A 22,218-nucleotide genomic window follows, 5' to 3' on the forward strand; every position below is an offset into this window, starting at 1 on the left:
GATGTCATCATAAAATAGTACTGGAATTCCCCTTTCGCAACCAGAAACGGCAAGAAGATGAAGAAGAAGCAGAAGAGAGTTTGCATTTTGTCATGTCTGTATTTTGTCTCATTTTCACAAAACATGTACAGGGGAAGGAGAAGCCTTTCAATTAAACCTGAGGTATATATAATTTTTTTTTAGCATCAAGCAGCCTAGGTGTCAGGATTTTTCTTTTAAAAACTCATCAGTGTTCTTCCATGTGTTGCTATTTACAACACCCTAATCATAATAATAAGAATACCAATAATAGTAATAATAATATTTCAATAACAACAGATTTAGCAAATGGGACAGCCTGCATCATATTTGTTACATATCATAAATAATGCTAACAACAATTTTAAAAACAACATGAAGGAGGGATTTAGGAGCTTGATTGAGCCTCAGGCAAACAAAAGGAATCTATCAGAAGTTGTAGCAGCACAAGGTCAAATGCTAGTCAAGAGTCGAAAGACAACAAGTTTTACACGGTGAATAAATAAGCATCTTGCACCAGGAGAGTGACAATTTCATTTTTCAACTGTTTTTAATCAAAGCATGGGGGTAGGGTGGGGGGAAGAGTTAAATGTCAGAGACTTCCTTGTTTTGTGCTGATGTGCTGGGCTTGGCTCACCGAAAGATCCCCTGAGAAAGAAAGAAAAAGATTGCGTATGTGTGTGTGTGTGTGCATGTGAGGGCCGAAGCTTTACCTGTATATAAATACTGTAAGTGCATACAGTGTTGGGTGTATGTGTGTGTTCGGTTCAGCTTTGGTGAGAAACACCGGAACTGGCTTTGAGAGGGTGACTGGTTTATCAAAAACTGTGCGTAGGTTGCATAAAGTTGTCGTTATGCATGCGCCCCCACCCCCCCACCCCGATGTCATGCACAATATGCTCATGTGTTAAAGCCATAATCACAGACTTCTGCTGCTGTTTCAGAGGAGCAAAAAAGTGCATTTCCAAGTCATACTTCACTCTCCCCAAAGAAGAAACAGCCCATATTGCTTGCTTGAATCGGGTGAATGTATGTATTTGTATGTGTTCATAAATACCATACAGCAAATCATAATAATAAACAAAAGAAAAATGAAATAAATCCACAAAACATTATATTATATCTCATTACCAGAATGAACAATAAATTAAAAGTCCCTTTGAGTCACTATACATGTACAGTATATTCATACTGGATCTATCGTTATTTGTCTCTCTGTTGCCAACCTTTCACAATACATGCTCAGTGGTGACCACAAGTGGTGGCAGGGAGCAATGGCAGGGTGTCCTGTGACCCGAAACCTCAGTGCCATGACGCAGCAAACACTGGAAGTGAGGGGACCAGCGTCACTGTGCTTAAGAATCCCCGGTGGAAGCTGGCTTGGGCAGAGGCCCCGTCATTGTTTCGGCTGCCATTCAGGCCATCCCGAGGGCTGTGTGTGCGGTGACGTCAGCGCTCTGAATCCTCCGCTCACGTAGGTGATGTTGCGACTGGACTGAACTAGACAAGTATGAGGTTCTGAGGCTTTTGGTGGTGGACGCTTTGGGGATAGCGAGGGGCGCTTGTTTCAGATCACAATTAGAAGTCCTTTACACTTGACCACAGGCAGGCGGTTGGAGTCCATGCTCCATGTCAACAACAAGTTATTGTACATGATAAGGATGCAACATAGCGCAGGCACTGGGCCCTTTGACCGCAGAAGGTTAGTACCGACAGCTCACGCTTCGCTGCCTCGAGAAAGTTCAGAAGGTTGTGGTCAGTTAAGCAGCACAATGTCTCGGTCCAAAATTCTGTCCAACTCTCAGTTGGAGTTTTGAACACTGTCTGTGATATAGACATAGTTCTTCGAAGGAGGTCTCTTTTTGCCTCCAGTGGTATTCATGTCTATTATCTGTCAGGAGACCTCAATGATCTCAAGGCTTCCGGAGAAACTCGACTGTTTCCCAATCTTGCCCAGTTCTTCCCGGGACCGCGTCTCTGAGATGCCCTCCTCAAATTCCATCTGACAGCTGCGACGTTTAAACTGCTTCTCCGTGGCCGAGCTGCTGTTGTTCGCCCGCTCGGCTTGCTTTTCACGTTGCTGCATCGGGGGCTTCTCCTTTGAAGGTTTGTCTCGTAACCGCACGTTTTCGCTGCAACCGAACGCCACGTACGCCGAGCTGCTCCCGAACCTCACGGACGACTCGGTTCCGCTACCGCTGCCGAGCTCCATCTCGCCGCCCTCCTCGACCCCAAAGTGCCAGGGAGCATCGGTGGTGGGGGTCACCGGAGTAACAGGGGTGGTGGCCTGGACAGTGTCTCTGTGTTTGGTCCACATGGATCCAGATCCCATAGACGGCAGAGAGGGCAGGGCGAGAAGCAGGGAACCCTTTAAGTTCTCATCCTTATGGTCGAGGGACAGGCTGAGCGACTGTGGAGGAAGTTGTTGGAAATGGATTGGTGAGGTGCCAGAGCTATGCTTGGCTTTCCTTCTGGGTCTGGATGCCGAGGAACTGGGCCGATGGACGCCCTCGCTTCCTCCGTGCCCCAAACTTCCGATGCTTCCCGTGCTGCCCGGTGAGGGGAACGGGGAGTCGGAGGAGCAAGGACTGTCCAGGATGGGAGACTGAGAGCAGACACCATTGGAGGTGCCTGTTTCGGGGCTGTCCAGTTTGCACAGCTTGGGGACGTCTTCAGAGTGTGTCGGCGCCACGGCAGCAGGGTGTGGACTGTTAGGTGAGTACACTGATTTAATGTCCAGAGAGAAGGAGCGTTTCAGACGATTTGTGTCCATGATCCTCTCCGCAGAGAGGTGCAATCCGTTGAAGCCTTGCTGGAGGGAAGCAGGTGATGGTACCTTGGGCTCGGGAGGATTTTGTAGCTCTACCGCAGATGAGTCATAATTGCTATGGTGACCGTTCATCACGAAACCCGCGTTGACAACGTTAAGCTCCGAATTTTGCTTTGAGTGGCCTTGGCTGATTTTGTCATCAGAGCTTGACGTCAACGCTTGGAGCAGTCGTAGGCCTTTCTCAAACTCCAGCAGCTGGCCCAGGAAGTTAAAGTTGGGGGATATAGAGGGTCTTCGGTCCTTTACAAACCTGAGGGATGCAAAAAAGGTTGACTGCATTAGAAAAGGCAAATCGTTTCCAGAAGTCGTAAGGATGCCATAAGAACTGCGTGTTTGGTGGTAATTGCTTGAATGGTTCCACTGCACTTTGCATAACGGAAAAGGAAAATGTACATACAGTAAGAGCTTTTTTTAACTTGACCTCAGGCAACAGCCACAGATGTACCACAGACAGCACATTTCCTCCAAAATGTGCTTGCCTTTTTAATGTTCCTGTCACCTTAGCTCGGCAGTTTGGGAGGAGTAAAAGTACCTGTAGGCATCATCTGATGACAGGCCCATTGTCTTCATGATGTAAGCGATGGCGATGGTCGCTGAACGTGAGATTCCAGCCAAGCAATGCACAATGACTCTGCAGTTTGACACCTTGGCTTTGTCTGTCGAAGGAAATGGAAAGATAGGGCTCAGGCCACACAAATGCACACAATAGCCGCAGCACAAAGTCTGGTGACAATCAGCCTCCATTGAAAGAAAGCTGAGATTTCCTGGAAGACGACAGACGCTCTCCGTAACGGAAGTTTTGAACTTGATGCTATTGTTTGCTGCAGCACACGTGAACCTTTATTAGTGGTGACAATGGTATGTACCGTGTTGGATATTCTGTCAGTGTTGGTTGGATATTTTCTCATTCTTTAGCAACTAACATTACAATTTTTTTTTTTATATGTTACTTATCCAGTAGATGCATCATCTTACAGCTTACCAATGAATTCATTTGTTTTGTCGAGCCAAGGAAGCAGTTTCTCACAGTAGTTGTCATTGACTGGGATGCGCATGAAGTGGCTCTCGCTGATGAAGTCTGGCTTGGGGCAGGTGTTGCTGGCATTTAGTACATATGTTATACCATTCTGAGCCATCAGATCCTGCAGAGATATGAAGAAAACATTAGGCCGAGGTCTTTTTTCTCCTCCAAGAAACAAATATATAGCAATGCAATGATTGCTTTAATGCAGTGGTTCCCAAAGTGGGCGGTACCGCCCCCCTGGGGGCGGTGGAAAGCTCTGGGGGGGCGGTGAGGAAGAAAGGGGCGGTAGGGGGGCGGTAGGGGGGCGGCAGTCGATTTGTACACAACACGCACGCCGCTCTGGCCCAGTCAGATACGACAGCATAGCTACAAAAGCAAAAGCTCAGGTTTGTAATTTCAAGCTTGTAATGTTCAGAATTTTATCTTATAATAAAAACCGCATTCTGGCGGTCAACATCATCTTGAGTTCAAGTCAACATGAAATTGGGGACTCGCCAGAACGCGCCGTGTTGTGTTGTGTTGAGCTGGTTAGGGCAATGGTCCCCAACCACCGGGCCGCGGCCCGGTACCGGTCCGTGGGTCACTTGGTACCGGGCCGCCAAGCCGCACAGAATTTTTTTTTATCGACGATCAATTAATTCAGGTCAAGACGCTCGTCCCGGTCACGTGACATGTTTCCCCAGTCGAGCCCGCAAAGCTAATATGTGGCGACAGGCTAACTAACCAGGCAGTGAAGCATTCAAAACTGGAGACCAAGCATCCTGCAATAAAAGACAAACCTTAAATCACTTCGGGTGTCATTGTCTCCGATTACGTCTAGATGGGACCGGCTCGTTTCTGAGAAACAAACTCAGTGCTCCCACTAATTCAACGTAATGGTAATGATATTATAAATGTATTATTTATTTATTTATATAAATGTATTATTTATTTATATAAATGCCGGTCCGCGAAAATATTTCTGACATGTAACCGGCCCGTGGCGCAAAAAAGGTTGGGGACCACTGCCTTAGATCACGTCCGCCACCATTTTCTGTGAATAAATGGAAGAAAATGAATACATGAGAGGGTAAACTTGCTTTTCATACCTTCAATGTTGTCATTTTTGTCTTTAAGTAGGCCTATTTATGAAATGCGATAAAATGCTGTATTTTACATGGTTTTATTTTTTTGTTTTTGTTTTTTGGGGGGGGGGGGTAGGAGGGGGCGCTAGGAATTCACTGGGGAGCCAAAGGGGGCGCCAGCCTGCAAAAGTTTGGGAACCACTGCTTTAATGCAACTGAGATATATTTAGTTGATAACTAAAGGCATTTTTTTTTTTTTATGATGACCTTTATGATGACATGACATTATGTATCCCCACATGAGCTTTGGCAACAGTGACATCTAAAACAAAACCCCTTCCTACTAAGATTTCTTTAGCCAGGATGTGCTGTCTTCCATACAAGGTCCAGTGAACTACAAACCTTATTGAGAACATCTTTCTGGGAACCCAGGTAAAGGTGCGGCAGGATGCGAGTGGGCCCGACATTAGCCACAGGCAAGCAGGGCTGGGACAAGCTCATAGGAAGAGCAGTGGCTGGCTTGCCTTCACACAGGCCGGGGAAGCAGGATGAGAAAGCAGCAAAGCCTCCTGCACAGACACAATGAGAACAGCTCCATTACTCGAATTGTTTTCAGCACTGAAGTCGTTTGGCATGAGTGGATTTATGCAAGGTCTCGTGAGCAAAAAAAGAAATAATCTTGCACCATTAGCAGAGTAAACAGTTTCTAGACTTTCAGAGGTGACCCTGGGCTACAATGTCTGGGTCCTGCCTAGTGCAGCAGAAGCAAAGAAGAGGCTCTCTTGTTCTTCTGTGTGAGGTTAACTGCAGGGTGGCCAGGAATGTGCATGTCTGGCCCTTTAAGAGGCAGGCGGCTCCACTTTAAGCATATGTGTGTGTGTGCCTCTGTTTCCTGCATGAGCTCATGTCCTGTAGACGTGCATTGCGTCAGACCGAGGGAATGAGAGAGGCCACAGGTGCACGGCCAGGACAGAGGCCCAGTAACGTCTCCTGACAAGCGCACAGCATGACACGCACAGAAAACAAACACACGCACACACTTTGACAAATGGTTGCAGTGCAAAAAGATGATCTGAAAACATGATCACATAATCCTTAGCACCACATTCGCTTTTCACTTGCAATGACTCACAATGACTCTGTGCAAGACACCATCCCTTTCCAACACACACTCATCATTACTCTGCAGCTCTGTGGTTGTATAACTACAGGGTGGGGGTAAAGGGGAGGAGGTGGGGGTGGGGGGTGAAGTTTGTGCATGTATCGTGAGGGTAATGACCTCTCAGACGACGACAGAGAAAAGAAGGGAATGCTACTAAGGAACTCTCAAGCCTCAGAGAAGAGATTAGAACCTAATATAGGTTCAGACTGCTCTGACCTAATCTAGGACAGACACACACACGTTCAAAGAGTGAGTGAGTGAGACATGACATCACTGTTAAAAAAAAAAGAAATAGCGCACACAGCACAACGCAGGCCGCTGGTTGAAAAGCATATCCAGCTGCCCACATTCTAAGCACAGTGTCAGCAACACTCGTGAACTTGGCAAATATACAGAAAAATAATCCAAATGTGTCAACAAGGGCTCAACTTGGAGGAGTAAGACAACAGTCTCTGAAGGTGGAAGGGGGTTGGCAGCTATCATAGTCAAGCGCTACAGTGGGGGAGTCATGCGTCTCAAAGTGCAATGTGGATCCCCGTCAGTCTCCTGCTATTAATGGCAACTGATGGTGTGATGACATCAGTGCTATTCAATGCATGAAGTGAGGTGATGGATTGAACAAATGATAACGCCCAAGAACCAGGAACCAAGGCTTTAATTCAAACCGCTGTGTAAATATGACCACATCTATTTGGCCTCAATGTAATCTTGTTTTATGGCGTTCATCTCAAATTGATAACGTGAATGAGATAGGGTAGTTCTTTGACAGGATTTCTTCTTGAAGTACCGCTACATATAACGACAGGTTTTGAGTGCATTGTATCAAGTAGGCGGTATGTTCCTGCAAGCAATATAATCAACAGGAAAAAGCTCATGTCGCACGACAACCATTTCCCTTTCTACGTGAGAACATTGTTCGAGAGTTTGTTAGAAGCACACAAGACAGGACATTACACTGTGGACACGGCACGTTTGCTGGGGAGAAAGTGTGTGTGTGTGTGGGGGGGGGGGGGGGGGTATGTGACAGTATGAATGGCAGACTCATCTAAAAATAAACTTGCGGTTATAATTTAAGGGAAAGCCAATCCAAAAATATTTGAATTTGTGGGATATGAGTTAAGCTGCAAAATGTATCCATATGATCAATCTCAGGGGGTGGCCAATTTGCCACTTGCTGTCGACTGAAAATGACATCGCACTTGCCAGGTCCAAATCACGTCACTGACCTAAGACCTAGCACCCGTGATGTCATTTTTAAATATATTCCACTTGCGCTTCATAGAACATATTATTACAAAGAAAATGTGTAGGTTGAGTTCCCCTTTAAAAATGTGTCTGGAATAATATAGTGATTGCAGTTGATGAAATTATCTCACGTTGGATAAACAAATAGAGAAGAGCAGGAAACATGCTGAACCAGTGTGTGACTCAAAGAATGAATGACAGTTACTGGAATGAAGTCAGAGATAAGCGACCTGGGCCAAGTGTTGTTATAAAGGGTAGTTACATGACGTCAATACAATGACAGATACCTCCTTGGTAGGCAGCTCGAGCTTGACACAGCCAGGAGATAGCACGTTATTGTCACCTTGTCACCTGACCGCCCTCTCCTTAAAGTTGTCATGACAACAAGGAAGGACAGTTGGCTCATGGTGTTCCCCTTGTGTGTTGTCAGGATGTTATAGTACACAGTGCACACATGCACATGCACACACACACATGCACACTCTGAATAGAGACATGACCTCACATTCTCCAGAAAAGAAAACGACGAGCCATTCCAATCTGTGAGCATAACGCAAACACACAAGCGAGGACTCACAATGAAGTCATTGAAAATACCCTGTGACACACACCAAGCCAGCTGTCTCTCAACATGACATCAGAAGGTCAACTGGGAAGGATGAGTTCATCTTCAGTGCGGCGTGATAATCAGCCGAGCGTGACATGCTGATACTTTACACATGAACACAAATGGCAGCCCATACAGTATTTGTGGAAGACAGAATAGGGAATTGTAGTCATCGTTCCAACAGATCGCACGCTATGCTATCACATCTGATGGTTAAGGAATCTAGGCTTTGGCAAGGGGGAAAACTACAGACAGGATCTTTGTGGACGTTTAAATGCAGTATTTATACATGTGGGAAATAATTAGGACGTGACAAACCGATTCAGGAACACACCACCTTTAAAAAAAAGGAAAGAGGGCACTGTGTCGCCATCGGCAAAACTCACCAGCGCTGACTTCCTTTTTCCGTTTCCCTCTGCCCAATTCATCACTTATGCAACTGCTTACTGCTCCCCCCCCCCCCAAAAAAAAACCCTTCCTGTGAGAGTGTAGCACTCAGCCCTCTTGACTGGTTTTCCTCATCCCTCATTTCTTATAACGAACTCAAAAGAATTCAAACCTTCAATCTTACTATCTGGGATCAGCAGCAGATGTTTGGATCACACTCAGTGCACTTTTGTCAATTGATGGCGAAAGTTGAACGATGAATGCTCGAGTGGAACCCGCAGACCAATCTGGACGGAGATACACACCATGTGGTTGGTTAATGGGAGCTCTGCTGTTATATCATCACTCCTACTCCCTCTCCCCTCTGTGTTCAAGCTCCTGTAAAAGTACGTAGCTTTCGGTCGTTAATGGAGAGGTGACTTGGTCAACCATACGCCCACAACCCACCCACAGCCTACAAGCATTGATCTGCATGAATGACCACCCCGCACCCCTCCACTGCTCTTCCTCTTCATATCACGGGAGACATGACGCCACCCATGCACCTCCAGCTGTCCCCCCAACCCAGGAGGGTACATTAGCATTTCAATGTTTACCCCCCCCCCCCCCCCCCCCCCCACACACACACACACCTCCCATCCCCACCCCCCCTCAAACATGACATCATTGCACACATGTCCCACTCAGCACCACAAAGGCTGAATTGCAGCCCGGAGAAAGGAAGGGCTGAGAGTGTGTGTGTGTGTGTGTGTGTAAGGGGGGAGGAGGGGCATCTGATGACCAATTGTGTCAAAACAGACAAGATTGACAGTGCACAGATGAGACAAGAGGGTGATGTCATCTTTTCAAGCAGGCGTCATGTTGAGGACTCTTGGACCGTATGATTAACATGGCATCCTGTCTAATGATTAAATCCGCAAACAGCAACAAAATGTCACTTTGATGAAGAGCTGTTTCTGCACATTATGTAGTATGACGCAACATAGACCAATATGCTGCGCAGCTGCAACAATGAAACGATAAAGATTTTAATAACCGATAAATCGTTTAGATGCCTTTTTATTAAATTGTCCAAATGCTTAGAATTTCATGTTGTCATCAGTAAATATGCCATTTCTGTAGTTGTCTAAGAAAACGGACTGATTATCTTTGTGTTGATTTAAAATAAAAAAATATATTTTTCTTAAGAATACAGTGATCAACATTTTTCTCTATTATCTTATGCACCAGAAACTGAATTATAAATAACTATTTTTGCCATTTTCAACAGCCAATTTGAAATAATGGACTGCTTTTGAACAAAGAGGTGAAATTATTTTTTTACTCTGATTCAACGATGAATAAAAAAAAAAAGAAATTAATCAGTTATTTAAATAATTTCTAGTTGCAGTCCAAATACAGTGTACTGTATATTGTGCTGTAACCAAGACTCCAACTAAGAATGTGTTAAATGTCTTGAAATAACCTCCCAACTTATTACATTTTCTGAAAAAACAAGCGTGTCAGCTCCAGCCGCGGAGCCTCAATGTAAAATGAACCGTACATGCTGCTATGCAAACACATTGGCAAACACAAAAAAAAAGTAGTGGTTTGCTTTGCAAACAACTTTGAATAGAACCGCTTCCAATAAACGTACACATGTGACACATGTGCGCGTTAAGCGCAGGGAATGGCTGGGTGCACTTTGTTCAGTATGAATGTATTGCCTCATGCCTGTGTGAAAATGTGTTGTCTTTGACACCTGCAGTGCACACCGCACACACAATGATAACACAATCTCCACATACATTCTGAAAAGAGAGCGAGTGTGAGTATTGAGTAAGAGAGCAAGAAAAGCCAAGAAGAGAGAGAATGGCGCCTTTGTGACAGTTTTACATCTCAATGACCGCAGGCTGTGAGAGCATGAGCACTATGTCATACCGTGGGTCACAGCTCTCATTCTCTCGCCCGAACCCCTTTTCTCATTGTATTTCATCTTCATGATGTCATCCTCCTAATCCTCCTTTCTATTACCTCTTTAACAGTGTAATAGTGAAGACAAAAGATGAGGGAAACCAATGTCAGGTTGAGCAGGATCCACTCAAAGAGCTCAGCCTGTCTGTTAGTGGTGGAGGCTAATATTTTAACATCATTATACTTCATTCTTGTCCATTTCACTTTCTCTCTCTTTGCACGTGCGTTTATAGTCTCAAGTGGAAAAACATACTACCGTCACCACTGCCACAAATTCTTTCTTTTGCATTCTCTTCACGTATGTGAAGATCCCACATACTCCCGTTTCATAACAAAGTAGGCGCTTGTTCATACCCCTTAAATCAAACACACTGATACACACACACGACCCATCGTTGTGTGTCCAGGTGGGTTACACACCTCGGAGCTCTCTCCCCTCCTTCATCCTGCGGACCCGGATCTTCAGCCTCATATCTGTGTCGTGGAGGTCCGGCCAAAAACGATTCTCTGTGGGGGATATCACCACATCAAGTGGCATCCCCAAGAACACAATCCGGCTTCTTCGGGGATGACGCAAACCCTTGCAAGAGTCTCGAGCAAAAAACGTCTTCTTTCGAATTCCGATGGGGAAGAAAATTCCAACCGAGGTTGCTAAAACTGTATTTGATGTCAGACTACACACACTGGATATTCAAGTTGTTCCGGGGCCTTGTTAACGACCCTCTCTAATGGACCTTATGCATAAAAAAAAGTCAAAGCACACAAGTCCAAGTATCTGTGGTGCTGCACCTCAAAAGCCTTCAAACAAGTCCACATGTGGCCAGAATCCTATGTGAATGCAAAAATCCCAGAAATGCTCTTGGGTAAATATTTCGTAATTCTGTGGTTTTGCTGAGAATGGCGACCGCTAAGAGAGCAATAGGAAAAGGAGCAAAATGTTTTCCAGCACAAATGTGCCAGCTGTATTCTGCCTGCAGCTGGTCTGAGAGCTTCTGACTTAGCTCAGGCTCTCTCCTTCTCAGTGAGTCCACAGCAAGAAGAGCAACCCACTATTGTTGTGCGGCTCCACGTCTCCCATTCGCTCACTCGCCAGAGTAAAACTCCTCCCCTCCCTCTGCCTCCCTCCTCTTTCTGATGGCTCTCTCTGCAATGGAGGATGCCGCCGCCACTCGCTCTCCTCGAGCTTGGAGGATGAATGAGCTCACTTGCCGCGAGGCCGGAGCCTGCCCCCTCTCCTTCTCTGCACCCTCCCTTTCCAGTGGAGCCAGAGCTCCATCATAGCTAATGTCCAAGGCATGTAACCGCATTCCTTACTCAGCCAACAAATATGCGGCCACCTCAGGGAGCGAGCTGGAGAGCTGGCCTCTACTGGGGAAGTTTAGAGGCTAACAGGTACTTCAACAGCTATACGTGACTACATGACTTAACTAGTGAAGGGATGGGAATGCACGGCTGTACATGGCTCTATGTACGTATCAATAGTTTGAGTCATCACAACAATTTTTCAAATGGAACTAAGCTGTCGAGCTATAAAAGTTTATCGAGCGTTTAAGATGACTTAACTAGTCGAGGGATGGGAATGCATGGCTGTACGTGGGCATATGTATGAATAGTTTGAGTCATCAGAACACTTTTTCAAGTGGAACTAAGCTGGAAAATAATGAAAAGGTGATAGAGCTTTTACGATGACTCAATAGCTTTTATGGATAGAAATTTCTGTATGCGACATCATGGTCTTGTTGGGCCACAGTCCGCAGTCCTGTCCAATGCGGTTTTGTTTTTAATGGTTAAAAAAAAAAAAAACAGAGAGAGAGAGAGAGAGAGAGAGAGAAAAATGTTACACTAGGGGAGAGTATGGAAAAAGAACTAAAGCAGATGAAAGAGGAAGCCTTGGGAGGAAAACTCAACTAGCTTGTGGCGTGGAGATATTCTCAATGTGACAGGCCACTGACGCTCGGTACTTTACTATGGAATGGCAAATATGTAGACCGCAAGTTCAGTTATTGTGGGTGGGGGGGCTGGGGGGGTTAGGCAAATGACATTATATTACTGCTTAGGCAGAGGGAATAGAAAGCCGTCGTTACCTATTTTTAGTTGCTTAACCCCAAAGTGTACTAAGAAAAATGGTATAATACATTTTAGCTCACATTATGTTTATTTCTGAAAAGAGTCGGCATGTTAAAGAGAACGTAATAAACTATTTCAAAAAAATGTTTCTTTCACATTGAGCTGCATTTTTGATGCGTGTCCAAATTCTGAGCCTCACGTTGAAACATCATGCTCCACTAGTCATGTGGTCTTTCGTACATGAAGTGATTGCCAAAGATGAACGCAAATAAGCTTGTAAAAGATCTCCAGTTGGGGTGTGCTTACATACTGATCTCATCATCGTCGTCGACCACCGTAAATAATCCCAAACGGGTGACAAGAGCCTTGTGCAGGGAGCGTGATTTAATAGGTCACTCAGTGGTGATCTGTTTAATGTCCAACCACAGTAGCACACACTGATCATTGCAATGTATTTTACAAACACTAGAACTGCGTTCAATTGTATTGTGGAAGACAAGCTCAAACGATGGACTACGGAAGATATAAAAATATATACATACGTATATATACAGGAATTTGTCGTATGACATGACCTTGTCGCTTTCTCCTACATCTCCCTTCTCCCATTCCTACCGAATAACGTGGTTGAGAATAGTAGGTGTGCTAATTGGGGGATTACTGCGGGAGATACAGTATAGCAAATGGCAACCAGGCTGTTTTATTGACCGCACGCGTGTTCTCTGCAACGACAGAAATAGGTGGCCCTGTCATTCTGGCCACCCTCTCCTCTGATTACTCAAGGAGCACAACACAGTTAATATCAAACCCTTGATAACATTTAGTTAAATCCTTTCCAATTTGCTCCACAGGAATTGTGAATGGAAATATAATGTGTTACATTCGGGATTCATGTGCGGTTATGATGAACTCGCACAAAAGTTTACTTTTCACTCGCGCTGCACACAAATGGGTGGTAATTAGTTCTTGTTTGACTGGGCATGGCGGTTTAATCACGGAACTAGAATTTGTGAGCTCAGCTCCACCACATCTACGTACTTGGGTGTTCAGATCAACTCGTGAGCCTAACCCTTTTGATGAGCTCACGCTATATGATTGACTGGAAGGACAGTACGGTGACATTTAAGATTGTGGTTGGTCTGTTTTGCGGAGATGGGATAGTAGTTCAAACACGGATCATTTTTGCAAAGAAAACTTCTTAAAATAATGTGCACTTTATAAAGTCTGTGATTATTTAATTTATTGATGCTTTTGACATTTCAAAAGGAAGATATGGAATTTGCAGCCACAGCTGGTAGTAATTCTTAACGGGGTTCTTTAATGTGGCGTGGCTTGTAAATTAAACATTTTGAATCAACAGTAGGCGATTGCCTGATTGATGATTAAATATATCACAATAACGATGTATATTTTTCAAACATAAGTAATGACATTAACATTTGGTCCAGTAAATAAAAAAATACGTACACCAAGAATAAACTTATCTCGAATTATTTTTAGAAGTACAAGGTAAGACATTTAGAACAAAAAAAAGAAAACAATTCTGTCGTTTGAAGGCAGCAATTCCTCTGCTGAATACATTTTCAAATAACTGAATATCTGGCTATTTTTTGGCATTGTGATTTAGAGATTAACAGCACTTGTATATAAAATTTAAAAAAAAGTACTTTTTTGGGGGGTAAAATAATTAAACCTTCGCATATTTATTTTTAAATATATATTTGGGAATGGGAAGTGCATGACCCCTTTTCCCCTCCTAGCTAAAACAGGCCATGGCAAGAGTGTAATCCAAAACCATAGATCATCTGTCAGGATTGCATAGGAAGGCACGATGTCATTTTCCAGATAGAGGAGGTTTAGGGTGATGAAAGCTGCGGGTTAATTGGGTTTGTGCATGTGTGTGTTCACCTGTGAGGAACGAAAGAAGCGGTGTCTAAGATTAGGGGTGAACACTTTGCCCTACAAACATGGGTCAGTGCACCTTTGCACAAGTGTGTGACTCTATGTGCATGATATTTGTGTGTGTGTGTGTGTTTATGGTGCTGGTTGTCAGGGGATCAGTAACAAGACTGCTCTTACGGTGATGTAATGCCTACAGGAGGACACAGCTGCCATGCCAAGGGGCTGAGGTAGTTGTCGGGGGAGAGATGGAGAAATTGAATGAGGGAGGGGTGGGGGTGTTGGAGGGGAGGATGGGCAGATTGGCAATTGGGTGAGGGGGGATGATAGCTGATCTGGTCATCCCACAAGGGACATTGGTGGTGTGGTACGTAATCATCTATGTGTGTGTGAGGGTGATGAAGTGCAACGAGCATGCGTGCCTTTTCTCATCTCCCAAGTATTGATAAAAAATCTCCAATGAAGTTTGATTGATGACACGTTTTAGACGGATGTCTCGAAAACGTCCCGCTTTGAAAAGCAGATCAGTATGGGCAATTTTGAGTCATTTAACAGGGAAAACGTGAAAACGCTAAACCGAGTAAACAGATATAAGGAAATCTTGAAAGGGATGGAAACACTAGGAAGCAGGCAAGCATATGGTGGATGAGATTACAAAAGGCACAGATGAATGACACGGTCAACTCATTTGCATGAGATAGTGCCGTCAGTCGTGTGGTGGAGCCTGCCTGTGTTCCAAGCTACTTAACCCCCTGGAGGGGCTCAGCATCCAAAGTTACTGGTGCAGTTTCACTGCAAAGAAATTACTTCAGTCAATCTGCTCAATCCTGCAACCGCAAGCAAACACACGCACGAAACATGAAGAGGAGGGTAAGTTATCCAAGAAAGGTGCTTTTAGGAGCAGAAGGGTCTCATAAACCATAAACTGTACAACCTTAAAAATACCAGTTGGAGCCATTAAGCAGTGCATATGCGTTAGTGTGTGAATTAAATTGAGGTGTGATGCTCAATATCAACATAGCGACGCATGTAAGCATTTAGTAAACATTGAACATTATGTTGTGAAGTGAGCATCATCATAGGTGTTCTCTTGAAGTTATATTTTAGCTGCATGCAAAGGGAAACAGAAAATAAGTTCCAATTTTATTGTACTTCCTTGTATATTTTAAGGTGTTTACACGGAAATCCCATGGTAGCAGCGTAATATTGCAAAGCAAAAAATATTATTTAGATAAAAGCTAAAGAATATTCAAGTGGACAATTGACTCGCTTGATTCAAACAATGATGTGACAGATTGTATGCTGTGCATTCAAATGACTACATATAGTGATCGAAATTCCATTTGCTGGCTCCGGAGCGTTTACTCTGGATCCATCCATTTTCCAAATACATTTGTCCTTTTTAGGGACAAGGGTAAGATGGCATCTATATTCCGGATGGCCTTGGGCATTAAGTGGGCGGACTGGTCGCCAGTCCAGGGTGGTCAAGTACATAGTACATCGACAAACAGAAATACACACATTCACACTCACAGCAAAAAAAAAAAACGTGCAAGCTCGGTGCAGAACATGCGAAGTTCCAAGTTGCCAAATTGTTGATGTAATGTTTAGGCAATCCTACTGACTAATGGCAAAAAAACCCTAAGCTTGGTCTAGGTAATAAAACAAATAGTCAAAGGTCATATTCACTGATAAAATACACTATAACAACACCAGACATTAAAAGCATTACTCAACGTTTATTCACTGCACAGTTTCCTCTCAAACACAGTCAAGCAGCAGAAATGAGGCGCTGCACCCAGGAGACTATTAGTGCACGGTGACAGCGGCAATCACAACGCCTACAGCGAGGGTTGGCTTTCCTGCTCCAACAGGCCCCAGAGATGTGCGTGTGTATGTGTGTGTGTCGGATCCAAGGCCCAGTAGTGACATCACTCTGCCAGCTACAAAAGAACAATAGAGGAAGTATGACGCCATGCAGTGAGAGGAACCGGACAAGCTGTCTCCTTCAGAGCAAAGCCAACGCCCTCATGATGCTACAGCATGCAGATGGTTAAAATAGACAAGTAGAGCGTTTCTGGAGTATAAAAAGCTGGTAGACAAGAAGTCAAGATTCAGCAGATGCAAAGTTCTTGACAGCTTCAGTCACCCCAAAGTGCACGGATGTCATTTGATCAGTTATGTTTATCAGGAAATGGTTACACAACCAGAGGAAGTGGATGTTTGTGGGTTTTGTTTATTTGTAGATGCGTGTTGATGTTTTGTGTGCGCATGCCTCTGACTATTTATGCATGTGAAGACAAGAAAGCATCATGAGGAAAATAAATGATCAGTAACAACCGCATTACTTATTCTGGGGCCTTGGGCTTGCTGGGAAGTCCAAAATTAGCTTGTTGTCATAGTGATGGGGGAAAAAAAAAAATCTCCCACTTCTATCAGGAAGCAGTGGCTCCAGAAGTTCGGTCTAAAATTGTGGTCACGGCATATTAAAGCGTTTTACAAGTTTTTGCACCCAAAATCACGTGAAGGGCTCTTAACTTAGGTCTCGACCATGGACACAAACTGCTGGGAAAAACAAAATGACCAACAAGGTAAGCAAGGAAACGGTGCTGTGGAATTCCTGAGATAAAGTGTATCAAACATAGCCCGGTGATAAACAGGAATCTCTACCATTGTTTGCTGGAGTGACGCCATAGCAGGAACGGTAGTGGGCAGTCCGAGAATGAACGGAATGCAGTGCATGCACGCAACTCGTGGGTATAAACTCGCCACCCTAATTGAGAGTGACTTCTTTCCTTAATCGTGCTTCTGGTAAAAATTACCACGAGTGTACAAGAGCCTTCTGGGTAACAGTGATTAAATTAACAAGGCTACTAAGCTACCAAGCACTTGGCCCACATTCCCTGTGAAGTTGAAGACGCTGATGGGGGCAAAATGCCGAAACGCTAATCCAAGGTTAGCACGCTGCTCTACTTCTGTTGACCCGATGTGTTGAAGCTGCCTAGGTAACCGTTTCAACAAACTATTTCTATTTGACGCTACATGAATGCATGACACGGGTGGCTTGGGATGTTTAAAGGGCGTTCAGATAGATTTCAAATGCAGGCAAGCTGCAAGGCATGCACTATGAATGGATTGTATACACAAAGCAGCAATGCTTGAAATATTTAGGGCATGGTGGTGCAAACATCCAGTGTTAAGACTTCCACACTACCTTTTTTTTTTCCCAATAAAATATAAAGCCCAAAAGCCAAGTTTATTTTTGGAAGCATGAAAATGACTTACTATTTTTGACTTTTACTATTGAGCAGATATTCCCCCGCCTACTTTTCTTGACATTTCAACATTTGGCCTTTTTATCTTATTTTAGTTTATCCTGAAAAAAAAATGCTTGGCTCTTAAAGATATAATTGTGGCATATAGATGAGGTTGAGGTCTGCGCTTGATGAAGTGGTATTCAGCATTCATAAAAGAATTTGGCAAAAATGAACAGTTTCTGAAATTGGGAATTTCTCCAATATGAAAGCATTATTTCAGAAGAAAAAAATCACAAGTATTTACATTGCAACATTACTTGATGATGGTGAGATGAGTTCATCCTCTCCAAAATGTATCAAACCTTTCTTCAGAGTTTGGAAATCATCAGTTCTAATCTTATATAAAACCGAAAAGTGCACTCGCTTCTTTTGCTACAAGTCAATGATGAGTGTGTATTGTTGAGTGACTGCAAGTGTGTGTGTGTCTGGCCTTCTTGAGGCGGCAAGGGACTTGAGAGTGATGAGGAAGAAGAAGAGGAGCAGGATCACATCATGCTGGAAAAATTTGGCAGAGGCACACATTAAAACACATGCAGATGAATAAAGACACACACACACACAAGCACACACAGGCCTGTTTCATCTTCCTTTTTTAAAGGCAAAGAAGGGAAAATGACATCAAGCACATCATGTGAGGCCAATGAGACAGACGAGGGGGGGTGAGAGCGCTGGCGAAGGAACATGGTTACATAAAACAAACTCTGCAATGGCCTCCTTCTGAGGAGGTCTGTTACCATAATGTGTACGTGCGTCCATTTCCCCGCATGGATTTGCTTACTTCTGGGACTACTCTGTGTGCACCGTATGTATCTGCACAACAACTCATTAAGGCGTGAGCCTGAAGAAGAAGCTCATTACATACGTGCAGAAAATAACTTGATGTCAACGTGCAGATATGACGCTTCTGAGAATCTCTAACACTTTTTTGGATCGGGAAGGTGATGTCATACAATATTTCCATAGGCCATTTACTTTGACCTTTGCGCTCTCCTTCTGCCGACCGGGGTGGGTTGAACGCTTGTTTGTGTGTCGACAGGCCAAGGCGAGAGCATCGAGGCCACTGGCGCCAGATGTGATGACCGCAGGAGTCTGGGCCTAAAAATAGAGCTCTGTTCTCTGCACCGTGAAACAAGCGCAGAGAAACGCGAGGTGGCGGAAAGGAGGAATGGGGGGAGGTAAAGGGGCTGAAGGAGTCACAGAGGGAGGGAGGAGGAAGCCCGGGTCATTGAGAATAAGGTCAGATATCTCTGGGGAAGGTGAGCTCACTTCTTAATGGCCTCTCTGGCTCCCTCTCAATGAAATCATTGATCTGCAGCAGCTCCACACAGCGTACTGGAGCAAGGTCAAATGGGAGTGGGCCAAAAGGGGGAGAGGAGGTGCAGAAAGGCTAGGTTAGAAGTTTAAGATGAAGGAGTGGGAGAGAGAGAATGACAAATGGGCTTCAAGAACACTTAATGTTGTAGTCATCTAGAATTGTCACTCAACTGATGATTTCGATGAGTTTGGACCTAATAGTTGGGACTAATCCAGGTGTAACACATCACAAATGTTTGAACCACACCACTGATGTGATGTCTGTTGCACGATGGCCTTTCTTAAATGTGCCCTCAATGAAAACAGAAATGATAGTTAATGTGATGTCATTTTCAGTTGACAGCAAGTGGCAAAATGGCTGCTCACTGAGATGGGTAAAAACTGGTGGATTTTGCTGTGCAACTTATCTTTCACAATATTAACCAGAATGCCGTGTTCAGACTAGCAGGGTCATATACAATATATTACTGGAAAGAATTTTTAGGGGTTGACTTCCCCTTTAATGGTTAAGCCATAGGTGATTTTTTTTCTACAGCCTCAAGAGGTCTCAAGATGCGGTTTATAGGTCTGCTCGGTAGGTAAATGAATCACTTTACTAGTTTTTGACTCCTAGCATTCACACGTGAAGCCTTTTTCCGATTTGTGTGTGTGCTATTGTCCATAAATCAAAACCAACACTGTGATTATTTCGACAGATATTGCATGACGATTTCAGCGCTAGTGGTGATTTTTGCTTCTCTGAAAGCCTATGAAATGATGTGATGTTTGTCAGGGTCTGTACTAAGCAACCACGTCACCGTACATCTGGAAAATCTGACATTTATTCAAGCTAACAGAGAGCTTCCTTTAAACCAGTATGAGACGTGAAACATTTTTCTATCCTGCGCTGCTTCAGTGGAGACAAAACCATGACGACTGAGCACTGAGGATGCTTCCAAGGACGGTATGAGCGGCATGAGGCTCTGTTACACTTAACAGCCTCGAAGACCACACATTCTCCTCCGTGTGCGTGCACACAAACACACACACACACAGGGGATAAAATGAGGACTATTACCTCATCTCCTAAATAGCTCTCCTTTTGTTTTGTCTCTTTTTTCCTCCCTTCACACATGCTCTCTCAAACATTGCCTCACCCACGTGCACACACTATTTGATATGCACATATTCAATCCAACTTGCACACAGACACACCAAAACACACGCTGACACAAGTAGACCTCCTTGTGTAGCTCATTGTAATGTCTCTGTGAAGGGCCGCATTGAGCGATTCAGCCTTTCACCATTACCTCACCTCTTCTACTTTTCTCTGATGCTTTCATGTACAGTAAGCGTACACAGACACACATGCAGGGGGCCACCGCCCCATTGTATAACAGCTCCGAAGAATGACACATGATTGAATTGACCTTTGTACCTTTGCGATCACACCCAAACCTGATGTCATCATGCTTGCCCCTGGCGAGACAGCAGCTCCTGTGTGAGTGAGGAGGGGAAAAAAAGGAAAAGGCAACTGCAGGCGAGAGAGAGAAATAGAGAAAGAGAGCGTGACAGAGTGAGGCCCCTTTCATCTGCTGATACCTCTCATCACGAGCTCTTCGAACGTTTGCTTTTGCTTGTTTGCTCTTTTGACTTGTACAGGTGACAGCGTGGGAACCAATGTGTCTCAACCAACTTGACATATTATCCAGTTAATATAAACAGGGGATGGTTGCGATATCAACAATAACTTTTTTTATTTTGAAAATAAGCTATTAATTAAAGCAAACTATTCTGGCATTCGTTTCGTGTCCACATTGCTGGAATTTCTTTTCCAGCTGTGAGCATCTGGGTCAACGTTATTCATCAAACAAACTACAAACAATGAGTCATCACTGTTGCTATTGGCGACTTTCTGTCAAATAACGTCACTTCGGTCTTGTGTTAGAAATCCGCCCTTAAACTGGCACATGAAATCACTCTTCCTTGTCCTGCCCTTTTTTCTCTTCTGAGCTTGTGGTGTCAGCTTTAGTAATCCTACAAAAACGCACGCAGATGGTCCCTCAGAAAGATTAAGGGCAGTTATGCACATCTGCAAACAACACACAGTCCCTCACCACCTTTATTTCATTTCTGTGCCCTCTACTCCAAAACCTCAAAACTATTTGTAAGATATATTTTTCATTCATTTAAAATCTGCTCTCTATTTTTTGATCTAGATGATTGGTTGCCAGCCAAACATTTGCACCTATAGCAATTTAGGCTCTTCAATTAACCTAATTTGCATATTTGGGGGGGGGGGGGGGCAGTAAACCAGTCCCCATACAATCAAGGAGGAGAAAGCTGGACCACACTAAAAACAATTTCTTTGACCTGGGGTCTGCTGTTCAATACCTGGTTTACAATTCTCCCACGTTGACGTGCTGAAAGCAACTATTGCATATTGTACAGGTCATGCTAAAATGTCAGGCCAGCGCTGAAGTCATCACACATCTAACAATGTAATTGCGGCATTCCGTTTCTCGGCAATATCGCACCAAGTTACGGAAAAATGCCACCACTTTTTAAAAAAGCACAGCCAAATAAATTCTGGACTTTCGTGTCAAAGAAACGACCATAGTGCGACCTCAGCGTCTTCTGCTAAACCCAAGTTCATCTGCGTCAGCATGCTTGAACCATGCAGGCCAACATCGGGAATGATTTGACATGACACGACTCCCCAGATGGCATCGGCTAACATACAGCGTAGCCGGGCACTGGCAGGAGTAGTGCTGCCTTTGGCTTGACTGTATGATGCAAGGTTGGTGGGAAACACGCAAACTTTAGACCCACGAGGGAGGCAGCTGGCTCCAAACAAGTCCTGTTCTCCTCTTTGAGACACACGCACACATGCACACACATCCAGTCACAAGTCTCTAAAAGGCAAGACATCACCATGAGCTCCAACTGAATGAGGTCACTTATAGTAAAAATATTTTTCTCACAAACACTTTCTCACAGTCGGTGCAGTAATAACTCAAACACACGGATGCATAAAAGCAGAAGTAAAGAAAAAAAAACACACACACACACATCCATACACGCACGCAATCTATGGGTGTCAATGGCAAACGGAAGACATACAATGGTTCTATTGCCTGCTCGATGACATCATGCAAGCGTCGGAAGAGGTTCCGTCTTAAGCGATTATTTAGTTGACCGACACAAACCTCTGAGGGGTGAATGACGTTTTTTCAATAAATATTTATCCAGCACATGACTACTGGTTGTGTAACATGACATTCAAGTAATTGATCTAATTCCCATATTGTTACGTTATAACAACAGAATCTCCAAATTTGCTTTCATACAT

At 44.2% G+C, this 22,218-nt stretch overlaps 1 protein-coding gene across 4 annotated transcripts in view; it reads right to left on the reverse strand.

Annotated features, from left to right (window-relative positions):
* Positions 1 to 79: 79 nt before the first annotated feature.
* dusp8a (dual specificity phosphatase 8a) overlaps positions 80 to 22,218 on the reverse strand; it is a 33,771-nt gene continuing 11,632 nt past the window's right edge. For 3 of the 4 annotated variants that reach the window (XM_061283260.1, XM_061283259.1, XM_061283261.1), the window contains exons 4-7: positions 5,339 to 5,505; positions 3,831 to 3,990; positions 3,381 to 3,504; positions 80 to 3,098 (exon numbers count right to left, since the gene is read on the reverse strand). In XM_061283260.1, coding sequence (XP_061139244.1) covers positions 1,913 to 3,098; positions 3,381 to 3,504; positions 3,831 to 3,990; positions 5,339 to 5,505 — 1,637 coding nt within the window. In that variant the 3' untranslated portion in view covers positions 80 to 1,912. Of the gene's footprint in view, positions 3,099 to 3,380; positions 3,505 to 3,830; positions 3,991 to 5,338; positions 5,506 to 10,710; positions 11,414 to 22,218 lie in introns of those variants that run through there. The other variant, XM_061283262.1, reaches the window with a different exon arrangement.

This window comes from Syngnathus typhle, linkage group LG7, assembly GCF_033458585.1.
Source record: "Syngnathus typhle isolate RoL2023-S1 ecotype Sweden linkage group LG7, RoL_Styp_1.0, whole genome shotgun sequence".
NCBI classification, from domain to species: domain Eukaryota; kingdom Metazoa; phylum Chordata; class Actinopteri; order Syngnathiformes; family Syngnathidae; genus Syngnathus; species Syngnathus typhle.